The sequence below is a fragment of the Neopsephotus bourkii genome, unplaced genomic scaffold (assembly GCF_033783945.1).
Source record: "Neopsephotus bourkii isolate Nb327-2 ecotype Australia unplaced genomic scaffold, CSIRO-AGI_Nbou_v1 NB_1139, whole genome shotgun sequence".
NCBI lineage: Eukaryota > Metazoa > Chordata > Aves > Psittaciformes > Psittacidae > Neopsephotus > Neopsephotus bourkii.
The window spans coordinates 4,938,067-4,959,830 of NW_026901625.1; the positions used below are offsets into that span (position 1 = coordinate 4,938,067).

Genomic DNA, 21,764 nt, shown 5'->3' on the forward strand with positions numbered 1-21,764 from the left:
ACAAAACTGCAGGGCTCGTGAGCAGAGAAGGGGAGCAGAGCTTGGCTCTGGGTGGGGATTCTGCCTTTGCATGGGAGACCCTGTTATAGGATGTCCTTAAACTGTTATGCAGCAGACTGTCCTGCTCATGAGCCCTGAGCAGCAGGTCAGAGGGTGCAACCAGGTGGGTCTGGTCCATGGGGTCTGGAGAGCGACACAGGTGATGTAATTCTGCTGCATAAAGGTGGGTGTTTTGGCTCTTCCCTCTGAAGAAGAGGGGTGTGGAGAATGATGCCAGCTCATGGGGACACACACAATTCCCCAGTCCTCCCTTCAGCCATACAAACAACATCCAGCTTGGCTGGAGAGGCAGGCAGCCGGTTGCTGAATGAACCAACAAGGTGCTTTTCACATGCAAGAGGACAGAAGCCAGCCACTGGTCAGCAATGGGGCTCATTTATTGTCTCACAAGAATGGATGACATACAGCTGCAGTAATGTCAGCAGGACCAAAGCTTTGTGTGTGTAGGGCCTGAGCTCTGATTGCAGGGCTCCCTGTTGCGTTGGGTGGCAGTAGGAAGGTTTGTGATGGAGAGGGTGGATCTGGGAGATCCCTGAGCTGCAGGGAGCAGATTTGACTGTTCCCAGTGACTGGTGTCCTCCTGATGCCATCATCCCACAAGGCTGATTTCTGTTCCCTCCTCCTACATGAGCTGCCCTTAAAATAGGGGAGGGCAAATGCAGCCCCAAATGGCTATTCTGCATGGGGAGAAGAGCCGACAGCCTCTTCCAGGAGTGAGGTTTGGGGCCAGACCCCATTTTCACTGTGTGTGACCAGGAGCCTGGTGACTACCAACAGGAGTGCTGCAGCACATGAAGGTGGAGGGATTGATGAAGGTGGATGCATTGTGTCAAGGTGCTGCTGAGTGACCTCAAGCAAAGCACATGGGTTTCTCTAGGGAGGTGTTTGGATTTGGCTGCCTTGAAGTTCAGAGACCCCTTGTTTGTCAGACCCTGTGGGTCAGATTGAAGGAGGGGCTGAGCATTCCCAGCTCCTGGTATCAGCTGAAAGTGTGGGTCCTGCCCAACCTGTGAGGCTCCCAGTGGATGAAGCGGAGCCTCCCAAAACAGAGGCAGTCCAAACCTCAGGTTCACACACTGCTTTTAACCCACTTCTGCTCTTCCAGTCAGTGGTGTGGGGCAGATGCAAGCCCATTTCCAGGGGTTTGTGGGGCCTGCAGAGGACCCTGGAGAACAAGGTCCCTATGGGTAGCCACATCATTGCAGTTGGCCTTTTCCATGTGTTTCTGCCACAGAGCAATGGCTTTTGCTAAGACATCTCTGCGTTGAGAAGACGTCCTTGGCTTTGCTGCAGGCTCCTCCTGGCTTGTGATGCTGCAGGATGATGATGAGGATCTCCCTGACCCATCTCCTGAACTGGTGCGACTCGCTCCCAGCCAGTCCCTAGCAGGAGAAACACTCACACAGGGGGTTTATCTCCTCCCATGGCCAGCCCTGAGTATCTGGGTCTCAGTCAGAGCCCTCCCAGGCGAGTGGCAGCTGGCAGAGTGGTGCCTGTTGTCCAGGCAGATATGATGGGGGCGAGGGTAGATGGGTTGTACTGGTGCTTTACATGGAGCAGCCTGCTGTCACCTTGCTGGCCACCCGGTGCTGGGGCTGGCCCTCGGTGTGGGGCTGTTGGGCATGGCTAATCAGAGGAGGTTTATAAGTGAGACACGTAGGGTGGTGTGGGAGGGGAGGGGAAGAAGGTTATCCGGAGGCTGCTGCCGGCTGGTTCTCTGCTCTCCGAAGTGATCAGCACCTCACTGTCATTGAGGCAGGGACAATGCTCAGAGAAGCCTCTCTCCTTCCCCCTGGTGCCCACCCTTTGCTGGCAGGGGACGAGCGTCATGGAGGGGAAGTTGTAGCTGTCAAGGATGGGGTGCACTCCCAGGGAATCGGGCGTCTCGAATATGTGGTCGATGTCGGGGAAGCTCACCAGAGCCTGCGTGGAGTCATAGGAGCTTTTATCCATGTCATCGACCCCGCAGGACTCGGGGTAGCTCCCCTTGTCCTGGCCCTTCCGCCTCAGCAGGCGGAGGTCATCTCTGAAGTGGGGGTTGAAGAGCACGTAGAGCAATGGGTTGAGGCAGGCGGGCAGGGGCAGGACCACGAGGAGGATGGATTTGATGACCTCCGGGGTGACGAGGAAGAGGTTGAGTGTGGAGGAGAAGGTGAGGAAGGCTACTGGGCAGTAGAGGAGGCAGTTGGTGAAGATCAGCCAGGCCACATGCTTGACCATGGCACAGTCCCAGACAGCGCTGAACTCCCCCTTGAGCAGGTTGCAGTAGAGTCGGATGTAGGTGCCTGTGATAGTCAGGAAGCAGAGCATGTTTGTCATCACCAAGGCCACAGTGAAGCCCAGGGTGGCCGGTTTCCCATCTGGAATGGGATATGGGAGGCAGAGAGGGGATGCTCCATATTCCCCAATGGAGAAGAGAGGGAGAACGGCAGCCACAGAGGACAGCAACAGGCAGCAAAAAGCAGCAGCCTTGACCTTGCCTAAGGAGGGTGACTTTCCATAGCCCCGCACGCAGGAGACTGAGATGCTGCACTGCACGGCAGCCAGCGCCAGCAGGAAGATGGCAGCCTCGGAGGCAAACACGGACAGGAATCCCGTCACCCTGCAGCCTGCTCCCATCTCCCATCTGGCACCGTAGTTGGCAAAGTGGCCGTAGGTCAGGGCGTCGACGAGAGCCAGCACACTGCAGTAAATGCCTGTCAGCATGTTGGCTCCAGCGATGGAGCCGATGATGAACTTGACTGGAGAGAGGTAGCTGGAGGAGGCAAAGACGGCCAGGATGACCAGCCCGTTGCAGAGCACTGAGACCAGAACGATGACCCAGACTCCCAGGCGGATGATCCAGCTCTCAAACAAGTGATCGCAAGGCTTGAAGGGACCTGGAGGAAAACAGACCCCAAAGTTACACCCAGGATAATCCCCTTCACAAGTTTTAAGCAGCAGAGATCAAAAGAAATGAGAGGAAATGGAGCAGTCTTGCTTGTGAAGACACCGCTGAGCTGCGAATGGGGACCAAATCCAAAGGCAGTTCCTGGTGTCCCAGCCACCCTGTGCTTGCTGGCATGGTTCTGATGGAAGTAAGGAGACAGCAGCACCTCCCTCCTCTCCCTTTCTCAGGAAACAGAGTAAAATACCCCTGCAGTCTGCAGTGCTGCAAGTAGGATCCGGAGATGAAGGACAAGGTCTTGTCATGCAGTATTATGGGTTGGCTGGGACAAAGCAAAGTCTCAGTCTTGCAAGGGAACGGGAACTTCCTGAAAGCATGAGTCTGAGTGCGGGCAGGGTGGTGGATGGAGGAGCTGGACACCTTGGATTCCTGATCAGGAATCACCTGATCAGACCCTGTCCTCCCCTCACAAGAGGGCAGCTACAGCTGTGTTGGGAGAAGGAAGCTCCTCACTCGTCCCCAGTTTGGCCAGAGCCCAACCATTCTGGCTTCTGATCTGCACGTCTGAGGCATGGGAAGGGTTGTGGGACCATAGGGACTTAGAGAAGCTCAGAGGCTGTGTTCAAAGGGTTGCCCTGGCTGCTCACCTGGGCTCGGTGTGCACTGAGTAGTGGGGTGCAGCTTGGATTCCTCAAGGTCCACATGGAGGTCGTCTGTATCTAGGTCATCTGGGGAGAAAATGAGAATCAGTGCTCAGAGAATGAACAGGGCCATCAGGGCCAGCTGGGCTAGAAGCTTTTCCCACTGCCTGTCCTCAACACAGACCTTCCCAAACGATTCCCAGCCCTCCAGTTCACAGTAGCTGCTGGTGTCTGGTTTGACCCCTGCAGTCATTGCTGTAGAGGGAGAGGCTCTTGTAGATGCTGGTGGGTTGCAGTGTGGGCAGCCCCTCTGTTTTGAGGTCACTCCCAACATTTGAAGTGGAACTGCCCCAGATCCCAGCTCTTTGTGACTGCCGATCCCTCCTCCCAGCATGCTTTATTAAACATAAAGAAATACTCTGGCCTATGTGGTTACAGAAAACAAAGCCTTCAAATGCATCTTCTGAATGGGAGCTTTCTGGGCAGGCTTTGTCCAGTGTTGGTTCATCCTCAGTGACATTGGAGCTTTGTTCAAAGGGAGCTGTTAGCTTCTACTTGTAGCACAAAGTCTTCATCAGCAACCACCACCAAAGAGCTCAGAAGCAAAGAGACAAGAGAACCCAACAATTGCTTTATTTTATGTCCTACAATTTCTTGGGGATGTGATGCACTGTCTTGCATTTTCTTAAAGGCAGGCTGATTGCCCCTGCCTGCAGACTTCAGACCCATGGGGTTTATGCACCCACACTGCACCGCCCTCATTGCCCATCCTTGCTGGGCCCGCATCTCCATCACGAGGGCACCCTGAGCCAGATGTGGGCTCACTTAGGGTCAGGCAGAGTCTCCCTGCCTGAAGGAGAAGCTGCTGGAAGAGAATGGCTCTGGGTTTTTTGTGTTTTGGTGGCCCATAGGCATAGGTCATCACTAAGGAGAATGGCATCCTCTCAATTGAATCCAAGACATGCTTTTCTGCTCTGTTCCTTGCTTCTCTTTTTAAAGTGCCACTGATTCACAGTGTTGGGACGTGGTGAGGACAGCTGCTGCGCTGCTGCACCATCCCCACCCACAGCACCAGCACGGCCTGCTGCTCCCAAGGGAGATCTTCGGAGGCTTTTCTGCAAGTGGGAAGAAGGGGAAAGGGACGTGGGGGTTTGCTTCTTGCAGCCCAAAATCCAGGGACCTGGGTCTGTGGCTGTGGGATGAGCTCTCCATGGGATGATATGGGCTGATGCTGGTGTCCACATGCAGGAAGGTGAGTTTCCACAGTGCTGAGCATATAACTCACCCAAGTGGGATTTAGTTGCCCAATTTGTTTAGAAATGGGGTCTCTTATGAGGTCTGCTCCCTGTCTGTGTTTGGAAATATGACTGGGATTGTTAGATTGAAGAACGATGACAAATGACGTGTTCTCTTTAGCGCCTCCTGACAAGCATTGCGGCTTCCTCAGCTCCAGTGAGCTTTGGGGAAAAAAAGCCATTTTCAAAATGTGTCTGTGTAAGAGCTGAAATCTTTCTGCTGCTTTGGAGCCTGGCAAGAAAACACTCGCAGTGGGATGGGCAAATGTTTCGTCCTTGTATTTTATGGCCTTATAAACCTCCAGTGCCTTTTTCATCCAGGGTGCAAAGGCTGTGATGTGCACTCACGATACTCAAATCAATGCAGAGGCTTGCACTTTCTGCCCAACTCTGCCCATGGTAATGTTAAATCCTAACCTGCCCCATCCCTTTTCTCTTCAAAGGGCTGGAATGCACAAAGGCTGGTTTGAAGTGCGGGTTAAACCTTTTTGTGGAGTGAAGGAGTGATCTTTGGTTTTGCCTCAGCTTTTGAGCTGGCTGGGAATTGCAAAGCAATCCTTGGCCAATATGGAGGGCTTCAAGGCAGAAAATGTACCTCTCTCTGCTGGAAATCAGTGCTTCCCATAGCCTGGGAGCTGTAGAGAAAAGCAAAGGCTGTGGGGATGTAGCAGGGCAGGCTCATTCCCTGTTAGGTAGCCCTTATTTCTTTGAATTTAACTAACATGCTTCCACTTATCTGAGGCCTCATGGAACAAAAGTGCTTTGCTTGTAGTGTCCTTTGCATAGAGAATGGTTCCCAGCTGCCTTACTAACACTGATGTGGAACGAAGAGGAGGAGAACAAAAACCATTGGGCTGGATGCTTCTTCCCCTTTTCTGGTGTCTGCCATAGCCAGGACAGTCCTTACGTGTGGTTGGCAGATAAGCGCTCTCTCCTTCACAGTTAGGGCATAGGTGGCTTCAAGGGGCCTGGGCAGGTGAGTTTGGGAAGCTCGAGTGGTCTTGAATGGCAGAAGCAGCGTAGGTCTAAGGACCCCTCAGGGTTTGCTGGATGGTTGGAAACGTTAATGAGTCTGCTTTAGAAGCTAGTGGAGGTGCTGGGCTGGGTAAAGCAGTGTGCTGTTATCAAGGATAGCCATACAAGTGTGTTCTCTTCTCACTTTCTAGAGCTTCATTCCATTATTGCAAACATATGTTTGGAAGTTAATGCATCCCTTCCTATCCTCGAACTAGTGGTCCTGAAGCGCGGTGCTGGGGCTGTGATGGAAGTGGCCTGTGGCAATAATACCACTTGCACTTTGCCTGCCCTCCCTGTTTGGGGAGGGTATCAGGAGCCAGCTGCATGGGACAGGCTTAGGGCAGGGGTGAATCTGTGAAATGCCACCAATTATAATGCAAAGAGGCATCTCCTGAGCACCAAAAGTTTTGGAAATGGGACCTTAAGTATCTGTTGTGACAAGGGGACAGGAATGTGCCAACCACACTCCTTTGGGCCTGGGGTGGCTCTTGGTTGGATGGGACCAGACACACTTGGGTGATGTCTGGGGGTACCCAGGTACCCAGGAGTGTGGCAGGATGGGAAGGAGTTGAACTGGTCCCAGAGTCCATGGCACCACATGCGCCATGTGGCTGGAGTCATCCCAGGTGCTGGGATGGATGCTGGGTGCAGGGAGGCAGCACTGCCTGGCTGCTGGAGCAGGGCTGTGTCCCTGGGGACCCATTTCTCATCCCTACACGGCTGCCTGGGACAAGTGGCCTTTCACCACCCGGCCATGAGGTTCTGCAGGCTTGTTTGTAAAGGGCTCCTCAGTCCCTTGCTGGAAGCACTATGCAAGGCTGAGAGGACAAGGCTGTCTGGAACTGTGCCCCATCCCTCTCACAAGTTCTCCCACAGCATCCAAGCACCCTGATGAGCCTGGCTGTACACTGCGGGGACGGAGCTCTGAGGTATTTTCTCTTAATGAGACCAATTTATCTCTTGCATGGAAGGAATGTTTGAGAGCTTTTTTCCCTCTTTAATGAGGATGTGTTACAAGATCCATGTAACACAGCTAAATACTGCTGGTGGCCACCAGAAAGAAAGCACTGGGGACAGAAAGAAAGCAACAATTGATTCAATAAAATAGCAGTATCACAAAACCCTCATTGTGAAGAGTAGACCATGCATTACTGAATGGTAAGGAGACTCGTCTGCAAATGCTGCTCATAGTAAAGAAGGATTTTCTTGAGCATTTTGCATTTGTACCTCTGTGGTTTGGTATTTCAAGACAGAACAGAGTGCTTTAACATCTGAAAATGCAGCCTTTACGAGCTGCTAATAGTCTCATCTGGCGCATCTTAGCAGCAGTCAGCATTCCCCTCTGGTCATAGTATCTCATGAACACACATATAATCCATGAGGCTGAGACTGGCCTGGGGGCCTGGCAGCCTACCTTAGGTCTTGGTCTGTCAACAGAGCTGGGAGAGGCTATCTTTTGAGGCATCAAATGCTTTGGTACCTAGCAAGAGCAGGATCACATCCTAGCTCAAACACGGCTCTGCCCATGGGTTGATCACCGTTCAGCCCAGGTTACTTACAGTGATTATCAGCATGACCTGGAAACAATTCCATGGTCCTCTTGTGGGGATCCTCCTCCTCTGGGCTCATGTCTTCCGTCTCCCATTGGCTGGACATCTTGAAGAAGCTGCTGCAGCTTCCATAGGCACAGCACTGGTAGGCATAAGGTACCTCAAGGACTCTGCAGAGGGGAAAAGCAGAACTTTGAGCATCACCTCCATGACCTGGCTCTCCATCGCTTTGCACTTTGTGCTTAACTTCCATATGCAACCAAAGCAAGTCTATCAGGTGATGGTTACATTGGAGCAGGACTTTGCTCTGGTGAAGGACTCCATGTAGGACAGAATGTGGGCCCAAGTCACACCACGGTGTCTCTGCACTGCCCACTTTTGGTATTGAGACACTGTCGGTCAATAGGATGTTATCAAACAACAGGTTTGGAAACTGCACTGAAGTTCCTGGATATTCCTAAAAACCTTCCTGCAGTTCTCCCTAGACTGAAATAGCCTCTTTTTCCTCTGCCCTCTGGCATTGCACCATCTGCATGTGCACCCTTTGGTTCTGACCCCAAAGCTGGTTTTTGCTGGGCATCCTTTCTTTGGCTTAAATTGAGAAGCTTCCAAGAGCTCAAGGGAGCACAAGGTCCTCCTTTGCTTGGTGCTGAAGGTCAGAGAGGCACCTCCAAACTCCAGTTCCAGGAGCATGGCTCACCCCTGACAGCTCAAACAGGGAAATCTCAGGTCTCTTGAGTGGAGCAAGTTGTTTTAATGTCTGATTCCTGCTCGGGAGTCGAATTGTCAGTTAATTACAGCATGTGTTTCAAGGTTAATTAAATAACAGCTGAACATCAGCTGGATGAATACCAGGCTATCAGTCAGCAGCTGCATGCTCTTCAAAGGCTGCCCACTCCTGCTTCTTTGCTGGGAGTCAGGAAGGCTGCTGATGGAGGCAAAGGAACCCCAGGTTTTCCAGACAATTAAGGTCTCCTGACGAGATCAGTAAATGAGGTGAAACTTTATAGTCTAAAAATATGCTTTTGTTTTAAGTTCCCAAACATGTCTGGCCGAGCCCTGGGAGGCTTCGGAAACTCTGTGTACAAGCTGCCTTCCTGTTATAAGCTCCCAATTAAATCCTATTATTGCAAGGTGATGGTGAGGTACAGAATCTCCCAGGATGGCTGAGGACTGTTCTGAGTTCATCCCTCCAGACATATGCCCAAGAATAGGTCTATTTAATGGCAAAACCCTGAAGATAAGGATGTTGTTATCCTTAAGATATGGTTATTTGGTCCATCACCTGCCATGACTCATTAACCTCTCCTGCACACTCAGTCTTTTTGGTACAAATCCAACTCAGTTCCACAGATGTCAATGGAATGAAGTTTAGAGGAGGAACAGCCCTGGAAACGCTCAGCTTGACCCACTGGGCACAAGGGACTGCTATCTTGGGTATGGAAAGCCCTCCAGAAGCTTCTGGGATCCCCTGCCATTTGGAAACCAGCTATGGTAAGTCGAAACCATCAGGAGAGAAAGCTCTGTGGACAGCACTGCTGAGGCAGGCTCAAGTGAGAGATCTACGCTTTGCACCAGGCCTGAGCTCTTAAGCCCAGTGTTGGTGTTGCTGTGACCCCAAGAGTGGGTGTCTAAACTGGAGCAGCTCTACCCTTGGGAACCCGTACTGGATGAGTGGGAGCATCAGCTCGTGCATCCTTGGCTCCAAGGGAGCTACCTGGGAGACCCAAGGGGAAGATGGCTTCACTTGAGGGGCATTTGAGTCAGAATCATAGAATAGTTAGGGTTGGAAAGGACCTTAAGATCGCCAAGTTCCAACCCCCTGCCATGGGCAGGGGCACCTCACACTAAACCATGGCACCCAAGGCCTCGTTCAACCTGGCCTTGAACACTGCCAGGGATGGAGCATTCACAACCTCCCTGGGCAACCCATTCCAGTGCCTCACCACCCTTACAGGAAAGAATTTCCTCCTTAGATCCAATCTAAACTTCCCCTGTTTCAGTTTTAACCCATTACCCCTTGTCCTGTCACTACAGTCCCTAATGAGGAGTCCATCCCCAGCATCCCTATCTGCCCCCTTCAGATATTGGAAGGCTGCTCTGAGGTCGGGGGGCTCAGCCTGAGGGCAGATGACGTGCTGGAGACCCACCACTACGGGAGGGTCAGGAGAGCCAGAGCCTGCAGCGTGGCACTGCACTCCAAGCCTTCTGCAGCCCCATTTGGCTTGGTTTGACCCCTTCAGGCTCCTCATTAATCCATAGCAGAGCAGACGCGGCCACACAAACAGAGTTTACTGAAGGAAAGCTGGATGTCATTAGCTAGGACTGGCTTCTGGGAATGTTTTCCATTCAAGGGAGCCCTGAGCTGGGCCTGCTCCATGCTTTCCACTTGTGTGTGTGTTTGGGTGGGGGCCGATGGGCCCGGGAGCATCACCACTCTCCCATGGAAGACTTTAAAAGATGAGGCGCATTAGCAGCAGATGAAGCTCCCTCAACCTATTGGCCTGAAAGGATGGAGGAAAGCACGAGATAAACAAGGAAAGAAGGAGACTGATTGCTATAAGCAAATAGAGGCTGTGCTGAGAGCCAGAAGTGAAAGAGCCAACACCACCACTACCTCATTTTGGGGAAGCTCTCCTTGGTGAAGGGCTCAGAGAGAGCAGGGTTGCCTTGGAGCTTCAGATGGGTCAGTCCACCTAAACCATCCAGAGGCAGCGTGACCAGTCGGTTATCAGTCAAGTCCCTGATGAAGGGAAAGCAGAGAAGGGAGACCATGGTCAGGGTTTTGGTGCTGGTTGTATCTCAGCCAAGCAGAGACTTAGAGAGCCATACTGTCTGCCTGGATGACTCCCTCTAATGGGATGCTGAAATGGGACTTGGTGCTGCATGGGGATCAGGATCCACTGGATTGATACTGCAGTCCCTGGGGAAAATGAGGGGCAGGGGCTAATGTTCACATTGAAAGCTCGGGATATTATCTACCTCCCTGTACAAATACCTATCCCATGCATCTCTTCCCTCACCACTTCCCCCATAACAGGTCAGGTATGACTGCAGCTCCCAGCCCATTGAATACCCAAGGACCATAATGAGGGGGCTGAGGACTGCCAAAATGGTGTGTCCTGCTGATCTTTCATAAGGACATCTAAAGCAGGTATGAAAGCATCAGAAAGTGGAGGTTTAAGTGTTCAGGGTGGCAGCATCTTGAAGATGCTTTTTCATTATCCCCTTAATGTTGGTAGGAAACCTTGGGACTTGGTCTGCCCATGTCAGTGCTGAGACATGCACTTGAGCACTGCAGCCTTCTGATATCTAAATGCCAGGTATCCCTGGGGTATCCTCAGATACCTGCTGTCCATGGCCCACTGTGAAAGAAATATAGAGTAGTTATGGTTGGAAAGGACCTGAAGATCATCCGGTTCCAACCCCTCTGCCATGGGTAGGGACACCTCACACTAAACCATGGCACCCAAGGCTCTGTCCAACCTGGCCTTGAACACTGCCAGGGATGGAGCATTGGTATCACTGCAACTTACAGCTTGGTGAGCGAGTGCAGGGTCACAAAGGCTTCAGGGTGAATAAACTGGATGTGATTCCAGCTCAGGTCTCTGCAAGGCAATGACATGACAGTAAGAGGGGTGTAAAGCAGTGCAGTGAAGCTGCTGAAACCCCTCTGGTAAAGGGGCTCGATGTGAGCAAATGTGGTGTCTGTAGCCTCTTGGTCAGCAGCAAGCTCTGTCTCATTGCAGCTCCTTGGAGGCAAATATGTTTGGGTCTATATATGCATGATTTCTAACAAAGGGCACAAGAGTTTGCCTTGCAGGATCTCCTCCACTGAGACCAATGGGAAAGGTTCCTTTGGGTTCGTTTCTGCAAGTCTGGGGGGTTATGCTAACATGCTAAACCTCAGAGCAGTCGATAGGTTATGCTGTAGTGCCAGAGCATCACTGATGTGGTCACAGTCCTGGGCTCCGAGGCACAGGCAGGGACTGGGTGAAGGTGAACCAAGGTCATCTGGGAGTGTTTCCTGTCATAGACAGTTGGCTTGAACACACTGAGGCTCCTCAATGAGCGATGCTTCCACCTGAGCCGGAGGGCTCAGCACCCTCTGCACCAGCAGAGAAGAGCCAGTGGATCAAGAAGCCTCTTTTTCTCCTAAGGCTGACTACAGGAGAAGTCTCCTGCGTGTGTCTTCATCTTTCCTGCTCCAAAGGGAGCTGGAGATACCTGCCCAGGGTATGTATGTGTCCCCCACTGCAAAAGGCTGAAGCTGGGTGAGATGGATCCTTCCATAGGGATGCAGAAAACACCCAAAGGCAAATGCTGGAGCTTGCATTCTCAGATGTACAATTGTATGAGTGTGTGTGCCAGCAGCGTGCCCCTATTTGCCTGCTTGTCTGTAGTGTTCCATGCGGTATGTGAGTGTTCCTGTGCAGTTACTAACACAGTGTGCACCTCTAGGAATGCTGGCCTGTTAAATGCTGCACCAGGGGCAGAAACTTCCATGCAGTTCAGTTCCCATCCTAACAGAACAGTAAATAGAAACCATAAGCACGTTGAGGGCTCTTCTCACATGTACAGGGAGAATCATGCCCTGTGGAGCCTTGCTTGCTTCTCAAAGGTGCCCAGCACATCAATGGGCTGTGTGCTGCAAGGTTCCTGTGTGTGTGCTATGTGCACACTTTTGTGCACTTCATACATCTAACATACACTGTTGAGTTGTGGGGACACCATCCCAAATCAAAGGGGATGCTCTGCATGGGGGTCCCAGGAATGCATGGCCTGGGATTAGCATGTGCAGGGAAAGGGATGCTCATGCACAAGTCCCTGCCATGCGTCCATGCCTTCGTGGGTATCTAGAGGTCAGCTGTCTGTAGCGTGTGCTGTGCATCATACGAGTTGCAGCATGTAATCAGAGCATGTGATGGGAAGCATCCCTATGTGTGGGCAGTGAGGCTGGCAGGTGATGTGCTCATTTACAGAGGGGTGTCTGCATGCAGAAAGGAAGTCAGAGGGAACATTTGTGCCCTGTTCTTTTGTAAAGGGAAGTGGAAGAGGGACTGGACAGCAAAGCTGGTGCTCACAAGTCCCCTCTTCCATCAATAAGTCCAGTTGCTCCCCTGCTGTACTTACATGGAGCGCAGGGCCACCAGCTGCACAAAGGTGTCTGCTCTGATCTCATGGATCCTGTTGTTCTGGAGACCACTGAAAAAGCAGAAGCCGGTCTGAGAAAGCAGCATTCACACTTTGTAGGGATCATTGCCACCCCACAGCAGACACTGTCCCAGTGGAAGCTGCCATTTGAGCTTGGGAGATGACTCTTATTTCAAGGGGTAAACAGGACGCTCAACAAAACAGCTTAAAGTGGGCAGCTCCAGTGCTCAGACAGCCTCTACTTTTGATGCCATCACAGCACAGCAAAGTACCGTTGATGTGCAGTGGTTGAATGTGCCCCATTATCTACAAAGCCATGCTGGTTCCCTGCTCTGTTCCACCCTATGCCTGCAGACTGCTTTTGAAGTGAAATTCAGTGCTGTCACGTTCTAGTTCTGATGCTGTGGCTGGGACCCCTGGAAAGAGCTGAGTTAATGAAGCTCCTGCACACAGGGGATGTATTCATAGCCTGTATTTGCACAGGGGCAAGGCCTGGAGCCCTGGTCCTCTTGCAGCCCACACAGTGAGTTCCAACGCTCAGCTTTCCAAGCACTTGGTGAAGGCTGAGGTTTGAGTGCAGGAGCTGCCTCTCTCCCCAGTAGATCCCTTCACCCCAGTGTGGTGCATGAGGGCAGCTCGCTACTCACAGCTCCTCCAGCCGCTGGCACCGGTGGAAACTGGGCAGGTCTTCGATGTGGTTGTGTGAGAGCTCCCTGCAGAGGAAGGACCAGCACAGCAGTGTGAAGAGATAGAACCGGAGCACCCCTGATCCCTTCCTTGGAAAGCTGGAGAGGGGGTGACCCGACTTCCATTTTGTACAGATGTAGGCAACAATAGCCCCTGGTGAGGGGGATCTCCACTCTGCACACACATGATGATTGCTCTTTGTGCAAGGCAAGGACTGGTGCAAGCCTCATGCCCCAGTAGTAGCTCTTACAGCCCCCATGCAAGATCTCTGCAGCAGGTCTGCAGAGTGGGGTGAGGAGCAGAGGGCCAGAGATGTGGCATTAACGGCATCATCTGTGTTCAGATGCATTAACGTGGGGGAGAGCAGTGAGAACCACCTCTGCGTGGACAGAAGACCAATGCATCTCAAAGGCAAGAGAGATGCAAACATGCACAAACCTTGGCCCGCATACTGTCCTGATTCTGAAAGCAGTGCAGTTAATGTCAGCAAAACTAAGTGGGAAAGAAGAATGAGGATAAAGGTGGGGTGTCCCAGTAAAGCTCTCCCACAAGGAGGGGCAGGCACGAAGAACAGGCTCTGCTGCACAGCTTTACACTCAGCTAACCTGCAAGCATGAACAGAGCGCCTGAGACCCTACAGCCTGGCCCATTCCAAAGGCTACACTTTCATGGCAAGATGGCCATTGAGTTGGTCCCAATGTCTAAAGATGAGAGATCTTCCCTGCAGGGACAGCTAGAGCCAAAATGCTGTGATCTGCAAAGTTCCAAACTGTGTTCTTTTATGTTTTCCTCTTGTTCCCAATTTCTGTGATCAAGAATTCGTTCCCGTTGCTTTCCTGGAACAAACTTGTTTTCATTTTCAGCTTGCTTGTATAAAAACTGATGAGAGGCAAGCCTCCTGCTTGCCCTAAGGCTGCAAACTTGTATAAATCTGGCTCATGACTCATTTCCTGAGGATTTCTCTGACTGCAGACAGAGTTGGGATCTCGGGAACGAGGGCTGTGACTCCTGGAAAGGCGCAGGAGTCTTTCTGTGTTGGGGATTTCATCATGCACCAAGTTAAGGAAAAAAACGCATCCCTCCACTCAGCATCATTCCTTGTTTTGCCAAGCAGGTAGAGCCAAAGCAACTTAAAGACTCCAAGCAAAACCCTGATCTGCCACGGCTGCACCATGTAAGTCCAGAGCATCACACAGGGATGAAGCAAGCAAGCTTCATGTAAAGCTCAAGGTAGTGCTTAAGAAAGTGGTGTTTTCTGCATGGGAAATGTAACAGGAATAAGAACCCCAGGGTAGGCTTCAAAGCTGGTCCCCTCCCTGAGCGAGACAAGAAGGAAGCTGGGTTTTCTGTTACTTACAGGACTCGGAGGCTGGGCAGCTGCTGACACATCCCTCTGGGGAGCAGGTGGATGCCTGCCCGGGTCAGGGTCCTACAGGAGAGGAGGAGAGAGAAGAGATGATGTTACTGAGAGCCAGCACACAGAGTCCCTCACCCATAAGCCCAGCTGCTGGTCCCAGGTGGTGGCGGGAGAGACGATATCAATGGGATAACGAAATACTGAGATAGAAACAAAACCCGGCTTGGAAACGGGCACTGCTGCTGGACCCGGTCAATGTGGCTACCAGAAATTCTGGGATGCTGCCACATGCAGAATTCACTGCTGTCCTTCACCACCTTGAGGCCAGGTGGCAGTGCCCTGTGTGGTGTGTTCTGCCATCCCAGTTCCCCATTGCCCAGACTGGTGATGTGCCTGGAGCCACAGAAACCTGTGCATGGGGGATGGATAACGTGTCCCTGTGCTCCCGAAGCAAAGCACAGCCAGATCATGCTCCTGGGCTGGGGTGCTCAGCTGTGCTCCCACACTGGGCACAGTGTGTGGATGAGTGCCCTAGAGAGGAGAACCAGGGGTGGCCACAGACCCCATTTCCTCCAGCTCCTGCTCTGCTGGGTCTGGTGGTGTGAGGATGAGACCAGAACAGTTGCAGAAGCCCCCAGCATGGGTGGCAGATGGTTTCTGCCCTGCCAGTGCTGGTCCCAGGCTGGGCAGACACGCTGGGTCTTGTCAGACCATGCTGGAGCCCTGCACCCAAAGGCTCCTTCCTTCACAGATGCAGAAGGGAAGGAAGAGAAATCAATAACTCAAACAAGGATTGGAGCACACTCAACAGTAGCGAGAGAGCAACTCACGGCAAGGAAAGCTGCTTTCAGGAGCCACAGGGGTGAAACGAAGCAGAGAGGTGAGTAACCAGGGAGAGGCAGAGCTGAAGACAACCAACTGCACAGCACTGTGAAAGTTGTCCTCGCTGAAACAGCCTGGACCGCCTTGATGGAGGAAGAGCACAAATAGCAGGGTAAAAGGGAGAGAGGTGCCACTCACAAAACTTCTAGGCTGGTGGTGCCCTTAAGGTCTGGGAATTCCCTGATGTCCGTCGCACCATTGAGTGACCTGCAGAGAAATGAGGTTGAAGTGAGCTGGACAGGACCCAGAAGCAAGTGCAGCTGCCCAAGGTCCCAGACCCATCAGCCGTGGGGGCAAATCTGCTTCCTCACACCCAAGTGTGGTGATCAGAGGCCCAGATACAAAGGTCCCCCTCTCATCAGTGTTTCACTGCTGGCTGGGTGGTGGAGCAGACGTCTCACACAGTGCACATGCAGTGAGCTGGAGCTGGGCATTTCTGTTCACAGGGGCTTGGCAAGCTCAGACCCTTCCCCAAACCACTGACAACCTTGGCATGATCCCTACTCAAGTTAAATAGAACCTCCCAAACAATGGGGGATGTAAGCAGAGCATCCCATGCAAGCGCCCTAAGCCTATGCATTTGGATCTAAAAAATGTGTGGGTATTGGAAGGATTTATTTGCCTGAGTGTGTTCCCGCAGTGAGAGGCTGTGTGAGGCTTATAAATAGAGATTCTGAGGTTTCCTCTGCCTCCGTATTTAGTGCTGTGCCACAAGAGGTTAGCTGAAAAGCCACCCAGGGCAGGACAGCCAGCATGGAGTGGTTGTGGTCCTGGAGCAGGCTTAGGGCCAAACGTATGGAGGAAAGCACTGGCACTGCTACCTGCCCTCTAAGATTATTTGTGCCATGGTGTCGGTGCTAAAGGACATGTTCCTCTGCTTCTCCATCTTGTGGAGGGAGGCAGATGCCTTCAGTGTCCTTGAATTTGAGCAGCTACACAACAGTGTGGGTTTTGCTTGAGCAGCATGTGACAGAAGTCGTGGCACTCATGCGTGTGGTCTTTGCTGGTGCTGATGCAGCCATGGAGACCCTAAATGACTCCAGTGCCTGTCAGCTGTGTTGGCAGGAGGAACGAAATGGTCCCTCCAAAGTGCCCTTCTCAAAATGATTCTTCTTCAGCAGAAAACATCTGCAGTGTCCACTCCTTGGCTCATTGCCTTGGGGCTGGCCAGAAGAGTGGCACCAGGGTCTTCTATTGGCACAAGGGCTCTAGACAAGAGGAAGGGAGAAGACCTCGAAGGTGTCGAGCTCACAGGGCTTGGGGCTTGAATGTGTTACCTCTCTGAGGACGTGCTTGATGAACTTACAGAGTGTGGAGCTTTGGCAAGTACTGGAAAGCAGACTGTCCAACAAACTGGATGGGATTGTCATAAAAATGGCTGTAAAGAAAATGGGTAACTGGTCAGATTCTGCTGCGCATGAAGAGAATATGCTATTACAGGTCAAGAGCCTTGGAGCACCCAGCATAGCAGCAACTATTGGCTATCCTTGTTTTCCAGATAGCCTCAGGCTCTTCCATTAGCCTGTTTTGGCTCAACATTGGTAAATCTGAGGTCTCCTGCTAGCCTGAAAGGGCTCTTTGGTGTCCTGCTGAACCCAAAGATGCAAAGCCCCCCTTCAACCCTGCCCTAGTGCCGTAACCCTATGATCACCACAACGACCTGCTGTCCCAGCTCCCCGACACATACAGATCCTGCTGGAACTGGCGAGCAGCTTTTCTAAACACAAGGAATAAACACAGGCACATGTCAACCAGGGCTCTGCAAATCCTGTTCCACACAGCAAGTTTCCATGCAGACCACCCATACATTGGTCCTTCATTGTTATCAGCCTGTGCTACAGCGAAGTTCAGCTGCGGAGAAAGGGGAACCCATGGCAAAAGTCCTGAGGCATAGCTGAGGAGGAGCTAATTTCAGCTTGCGTTGGCCCATATATAACAGATTGCGGTCATGCTGATGACTGTCAGGAATCCCAACCAAACTCCATCAGGAAATGCCCCTTTCTGGGGGATATAAGGATTTAGGAAACATTGTTTAATTATCTTACATTGTTTGGAGGAGAGGATTCCCAACAAATGCGTTCTCTGGAATAGCTTTGATGTTGTTGTTATGAAAACCGCTGTTGGGAGAAACAAATATCTCAATATTAATGAATGAGAAAGCCTTGGAGACACCTTGTTTCTTCAGTCATTTTAAAGTCTTCAAAACACATGGAAAATAGGATGTGTAGGCTCTGTTCCACATGTAGCATCATCCCAGCAAGTGAATAAGATCTGCCTTTTGGCAGGACAAAGCCCTTATTCTGCTGTATTTACTCGGTGTACAGCTTGGTGCTCTGTATGTAACTCACTGAACACACCAATATAGAGACTTAAGGTTTAATGCCTTACAGGTCAGGAAATAAAGGCAAATGAAATACACTTACTTCACACCCTCCAGGATCTATAATTTGGATGGAATGCTCTCCATTGTAGTTCCATAGCTGTTAACCAGAATGCAGCCTACCAGTGTCTACTTTGGCCAACAGTATTGGCCAAAAGGTATTTGTAGGTCTAGCTGTGACATCTGTGGTTAAGCATAGGGAAAATGCTATCAGCAAACTTCTGCAGCAGAAGAGAGCTCTATGGGCACAGCCTGATATTCTGTACCTCAAAACCAGCCAGGGAACCTTGTGCCTAAGACCAAGGCTGATGCCCAGGTTGTTTAATCCCATATGGCTGTTTGAAATTTGCCTCTTATTTAGTGGCAGGCATTTGAAAAGCCACCTCAAAGTGGATTAAGGATCTTATTCTCATTTTGAATGGCCCAGTAATGTTGATTCCTGGTCTGATCAGGGAAATTCCTGAGAATTCTCCCAGGAACAAAACGATCAGATAGACTTTGAGACCTTCAGATGTGACGGGAGGATGAAAAGCTGCAGGAGGAGCCTGCTGCAAACCTGATGGAGAGATCTACTATTTGCCTCCACCAGCCTGTTGCAGAGGCTGATGGTGGTGATGAGAGCTGATGGAAATTGCAGGGATAAACTACTTCTAAGTGCATGTCAGAGAGGGCTGGAAAAGCCAAAAGAAAGCCTTGGATCGAGTGCTCTCCTCTGGTCAGAGCACACGCGGTGCTTTTGAAGAGGAATAAATAGGAAATCTCACAGCTCCTGCAGTCGTCCCAGTGTCCTGATAGCCCCAGGGAATTCCAGCAGCTCATTGTAGTTCAGGTCCCTGAAAGACAGAGAAAGGAAAAACATTCATTAATGTTGCTGTAGGAACTCAACCGAGTGTATCTGTGCTTTGAAGGAATGGAAACTTGGTTGTTAAGCATGGGAGCCAGGTTTTTCCTACTGTGCTGATCCAGACGGTGCCTGGAAACAAAATCTCACCCATCTCTGCAGCAGGAATATTCCCTGCTAGGAGCACAGGGAGGTGAGAGCCTGTCCAAGCCATGGTTGGACTCTTTCTCCCCAAGTCCCTCCTTGCCCATTGCTGTGCTGTTGCTTCACCTCTTCAGAGTGCTCCATCCCCACTCCCTCAGGGGCTTTGCTTTGAGTCATTTTTCCTGCTTTTCCAGGTCAAAATGAGGCTTTATGAAGGACAAGAATGTGGGCCCCATGAAAGGGCTTCTCTGGACAGCCTTGCCCTGCAGTGCAGTGGGGACATGGGACCATTCCCTTGGTGTTTGTCCTGGGGACGCCAGATCCCTGGGACATGCTGTGACTGGAACCAGTGGGAAGAGCAGGCTATGGGAAGGCCTAGGTCTTTGTTTGATGGTTGGGGTGAACCCTGCAATGGAAACCATAAGCTAAATGTGGAAGAAGTGTACAAGAGGTATTGACACTGTTGAGCATTAAGTTTAATTTGCAGTATAATAAATTAATCAAAATAAAATATGTTGGTCATAATGACAAGCCTGGCATTTATTTGCTCTGACCTGGCAACCAGAAGAGACGTTTGAGCCCAAATGAAACTTCATGAGCTACATTTGTTCTCCAAGGATGGGCTGGTACCTCTGGAAAAGGGTTTATGTGAGCTATGGGGCACTGCTGGCAGCATGGGAGCAGCAGTCCTCTGAAGGCACTGATCCTGTTGTTGACTAGAGGGGGGCCATGGAGACTGGCTGGGCTTTAGATGTATGCCAGTCCTCCTCTAGCATACCCAATGCTCTCCTTTGGAAGGCAGTTCCAGCTGCAATGGTAACGCTGGCCCTGTCCTGGCCATCCCACAGACCAAGACACTGCAAACCCAAGCGACTGCTTCCTACCTGCAAGACACTCGCTGAGTTTTAAGTGGTAGATACTTTGGAACTTGAATGTAATTACTGGCTCCTGGAGATTACTGTATAATTACACTTAATGGACCTCAAAGTAATTACCATGTAACCTGGATTGTGGTTTACGGAACAGAAATAACCATGTATTTACACAGCAGTGAGGTGCTGCCCAATTACCTTGTAATTCTCATCCTCTGGGCCCAGCCATGGTAATTACACTATGGTCTCTCTTGCCCACCCTCCCTCCCACCTCTACGTAGTCCTCTCCTTTACCAGGGTTCCTGCTTGGGGATTACTCTACTGCACCATCTTGGCTTTGCCCTGTAGGTATTTGCACAGTAAATGAACCAAGTGAGTCTCTCCATATCGGCCTTCCCTTGCGCCTTCCAAGACTCCAGCCCTATGTGACTTATATCCTAGGGAATACTTATCAGGTAATTACAAAGTAGGTGACAAAACCAGAAGAAAAGCATGGAATGAGGTTGTCTGGGGTGGATTTTATCTTGCGTAGCCCTGACAAGGTCCGTATCAGATCTTGTTACTGGATTCCCTTTGCAGCCCAGGGGATGTGGCAGGTCCTGCTGTGGACCCCCACCCCAAGGGCTATTTAATCTCCTCCAGTTCCAGAGGGAGTCTGGCTGCCTGCACTGAGTGTATTAGAGCGGATGGACCCTGCTCCTGTAGGATCTCAAGGTCTGGAAAGGGTTCACATAGTGTGACAATTGCCAGTGCTGCCCATCAGCAGGGCTGGTGACAAGACCACAAGCTCTCCACCATGTCCAACCTGCAAAGCAGTGACAGAGTGCTGGGATGTGAAGCTGTTGTGCGTGTCCCCAAGGCCCAGGAGTGAAACAGGAGCAACGCATCCCCTCCTCATGCCAACTCCCATCTATTAGATAGGAGAGCTCTACATCTTCTGAAGAGCTTGCTCTGACACAGTTCTCATCTGGGTCCAAGCAGATCACTGATTTTTCCCAGTCTTCTCTGCTTGAGCCCAAAATGATCTGTTAAAGAATAAATAGCCTGACACATGACTGCTCATACACCTCACTCTTTGTGAGGTGGATGTAGCTTGTTATCAGCTACTTGGATGCTCTTAGCCAGTTTCTGTCTGTGGTACCTCTCAGGCGTCCATCACTGTCACAGCTGAGGCTCTGTTATGCAGGGGAAGAAGGGGCAGGACTTTAACAATGCACATCCCCTCGCTGAAGCTCAGGGAGGTTCAGGAGTGCATTTCCAACGCGAATGAGTGATTAGAAGTGCAGACAGGGCAGTGCTGGGCAGTTTGAAAGCATCAGTTAAATCCCATTAACCTTCAGATCACTGTATGAAATCAGAAGGCGTTAGCAGCCTCAGCTGGCTGACAGCCCCAAATCTCTATCTGTGCATAAGGTGTTTAATACCTTTAAAAGTCTCACCCTGCAGTGGCTTCCCAGGGTTACAGTGAGGTTTCTCAGCATTGCAGGAAGCCACAGGGGTCATTCAGGGCTGGGTGTCTGCCTGTGCCCCTTCCCTCCCTTGTATCCCAAACCGAGAGCCTGGGATAAGCATCTGTGATGCCAAGGGACAGACCCTGGGGATGCTCAGCCCAGTGCCATTGTGGTGCCGATGCTGGGGATGCTTTGTGCGGGGCTGAGTTTCTCCCCAGCGATACCTGACGTGTCTGCGAGCAGCCGACAGACGGAAAGTATTGCCCAAGAGAGGCTTGGCTGCGCTGTGATTCACCGCCAGAAAAAGGGATCTGAGATCTGGAAGCACTGTTATTTACAGGGAACGATTCCGTGTGCTGCAATATTTGCTCCTGTCTCTCTCTAAACCTGCGTTTCCTTTCCAGCCCGTGGCTCTTCCAGGCAGGCTGCTCTTTCATCAGCAGATGAACACTGTGTTTGTGCCTCCATGTGTGTGCAAGTAGGTACAGGACCAGTGTTTCCTGAGTGAAGACACACCTTTCCCAGCCCTGGCAGCATCTCTGTGCC

The 21,764-nt window shown here is 51.3% G+C and overlaps 1 protein-coding gene across 2 annotated transcripts; it reads right to left on the bottom strand.

The window, feature by feature from the left end:
* Window positions 1-156: 156 nt before the first annotated feature.
* LGR6 (leucine rich repeat containing G protein-coupled receptor 6) lies at window positions 157-18,973 on the bottom strand. Of its 2 annotated transcripts, XM_061363153.1 has the most exons (12): window positions 18,675-18,973; window positions 17,576-17,647; window positions 16,837-16,908; window positions 15,669-15,737; window positions 14,649-14,720; window positions 13,252-13,317; window positions 12,584-12,655; window positions 10,987-11,058; window positions 10,068-10,193; window positions 7,460-7,620; window positions 3,595-3,675; window positions 157-2,939 (listed from the first exon to the last, which is right to left on the bottom strand). In XM_061363153.1, the coding sequence occupies exons 1-12, from the start codon at window positions 18,767-18,769 to the stop codon at window positions 1,702-1,704; spliced, it is 2,196 nt and encodes a 731-aa protein (XP_061219137.1). In that variant the 5' UTR covers window positions 18,770-18,973; the 3' UTR covers window positions 157-1,701. The 2 variants fall into 2 exon arrangements, with proteins under 2 accessions (XP_061219137.1, XP_061219138.1); XM_061363154.1 differs by lacking the exon at window positions 18,675-18,973 and having other exon boundaries at window positions 15,479-15,737; window positions 16,837-17,877.
* Window positions 18,974-21,764: the final 2,791 nt, after the last annotated feature.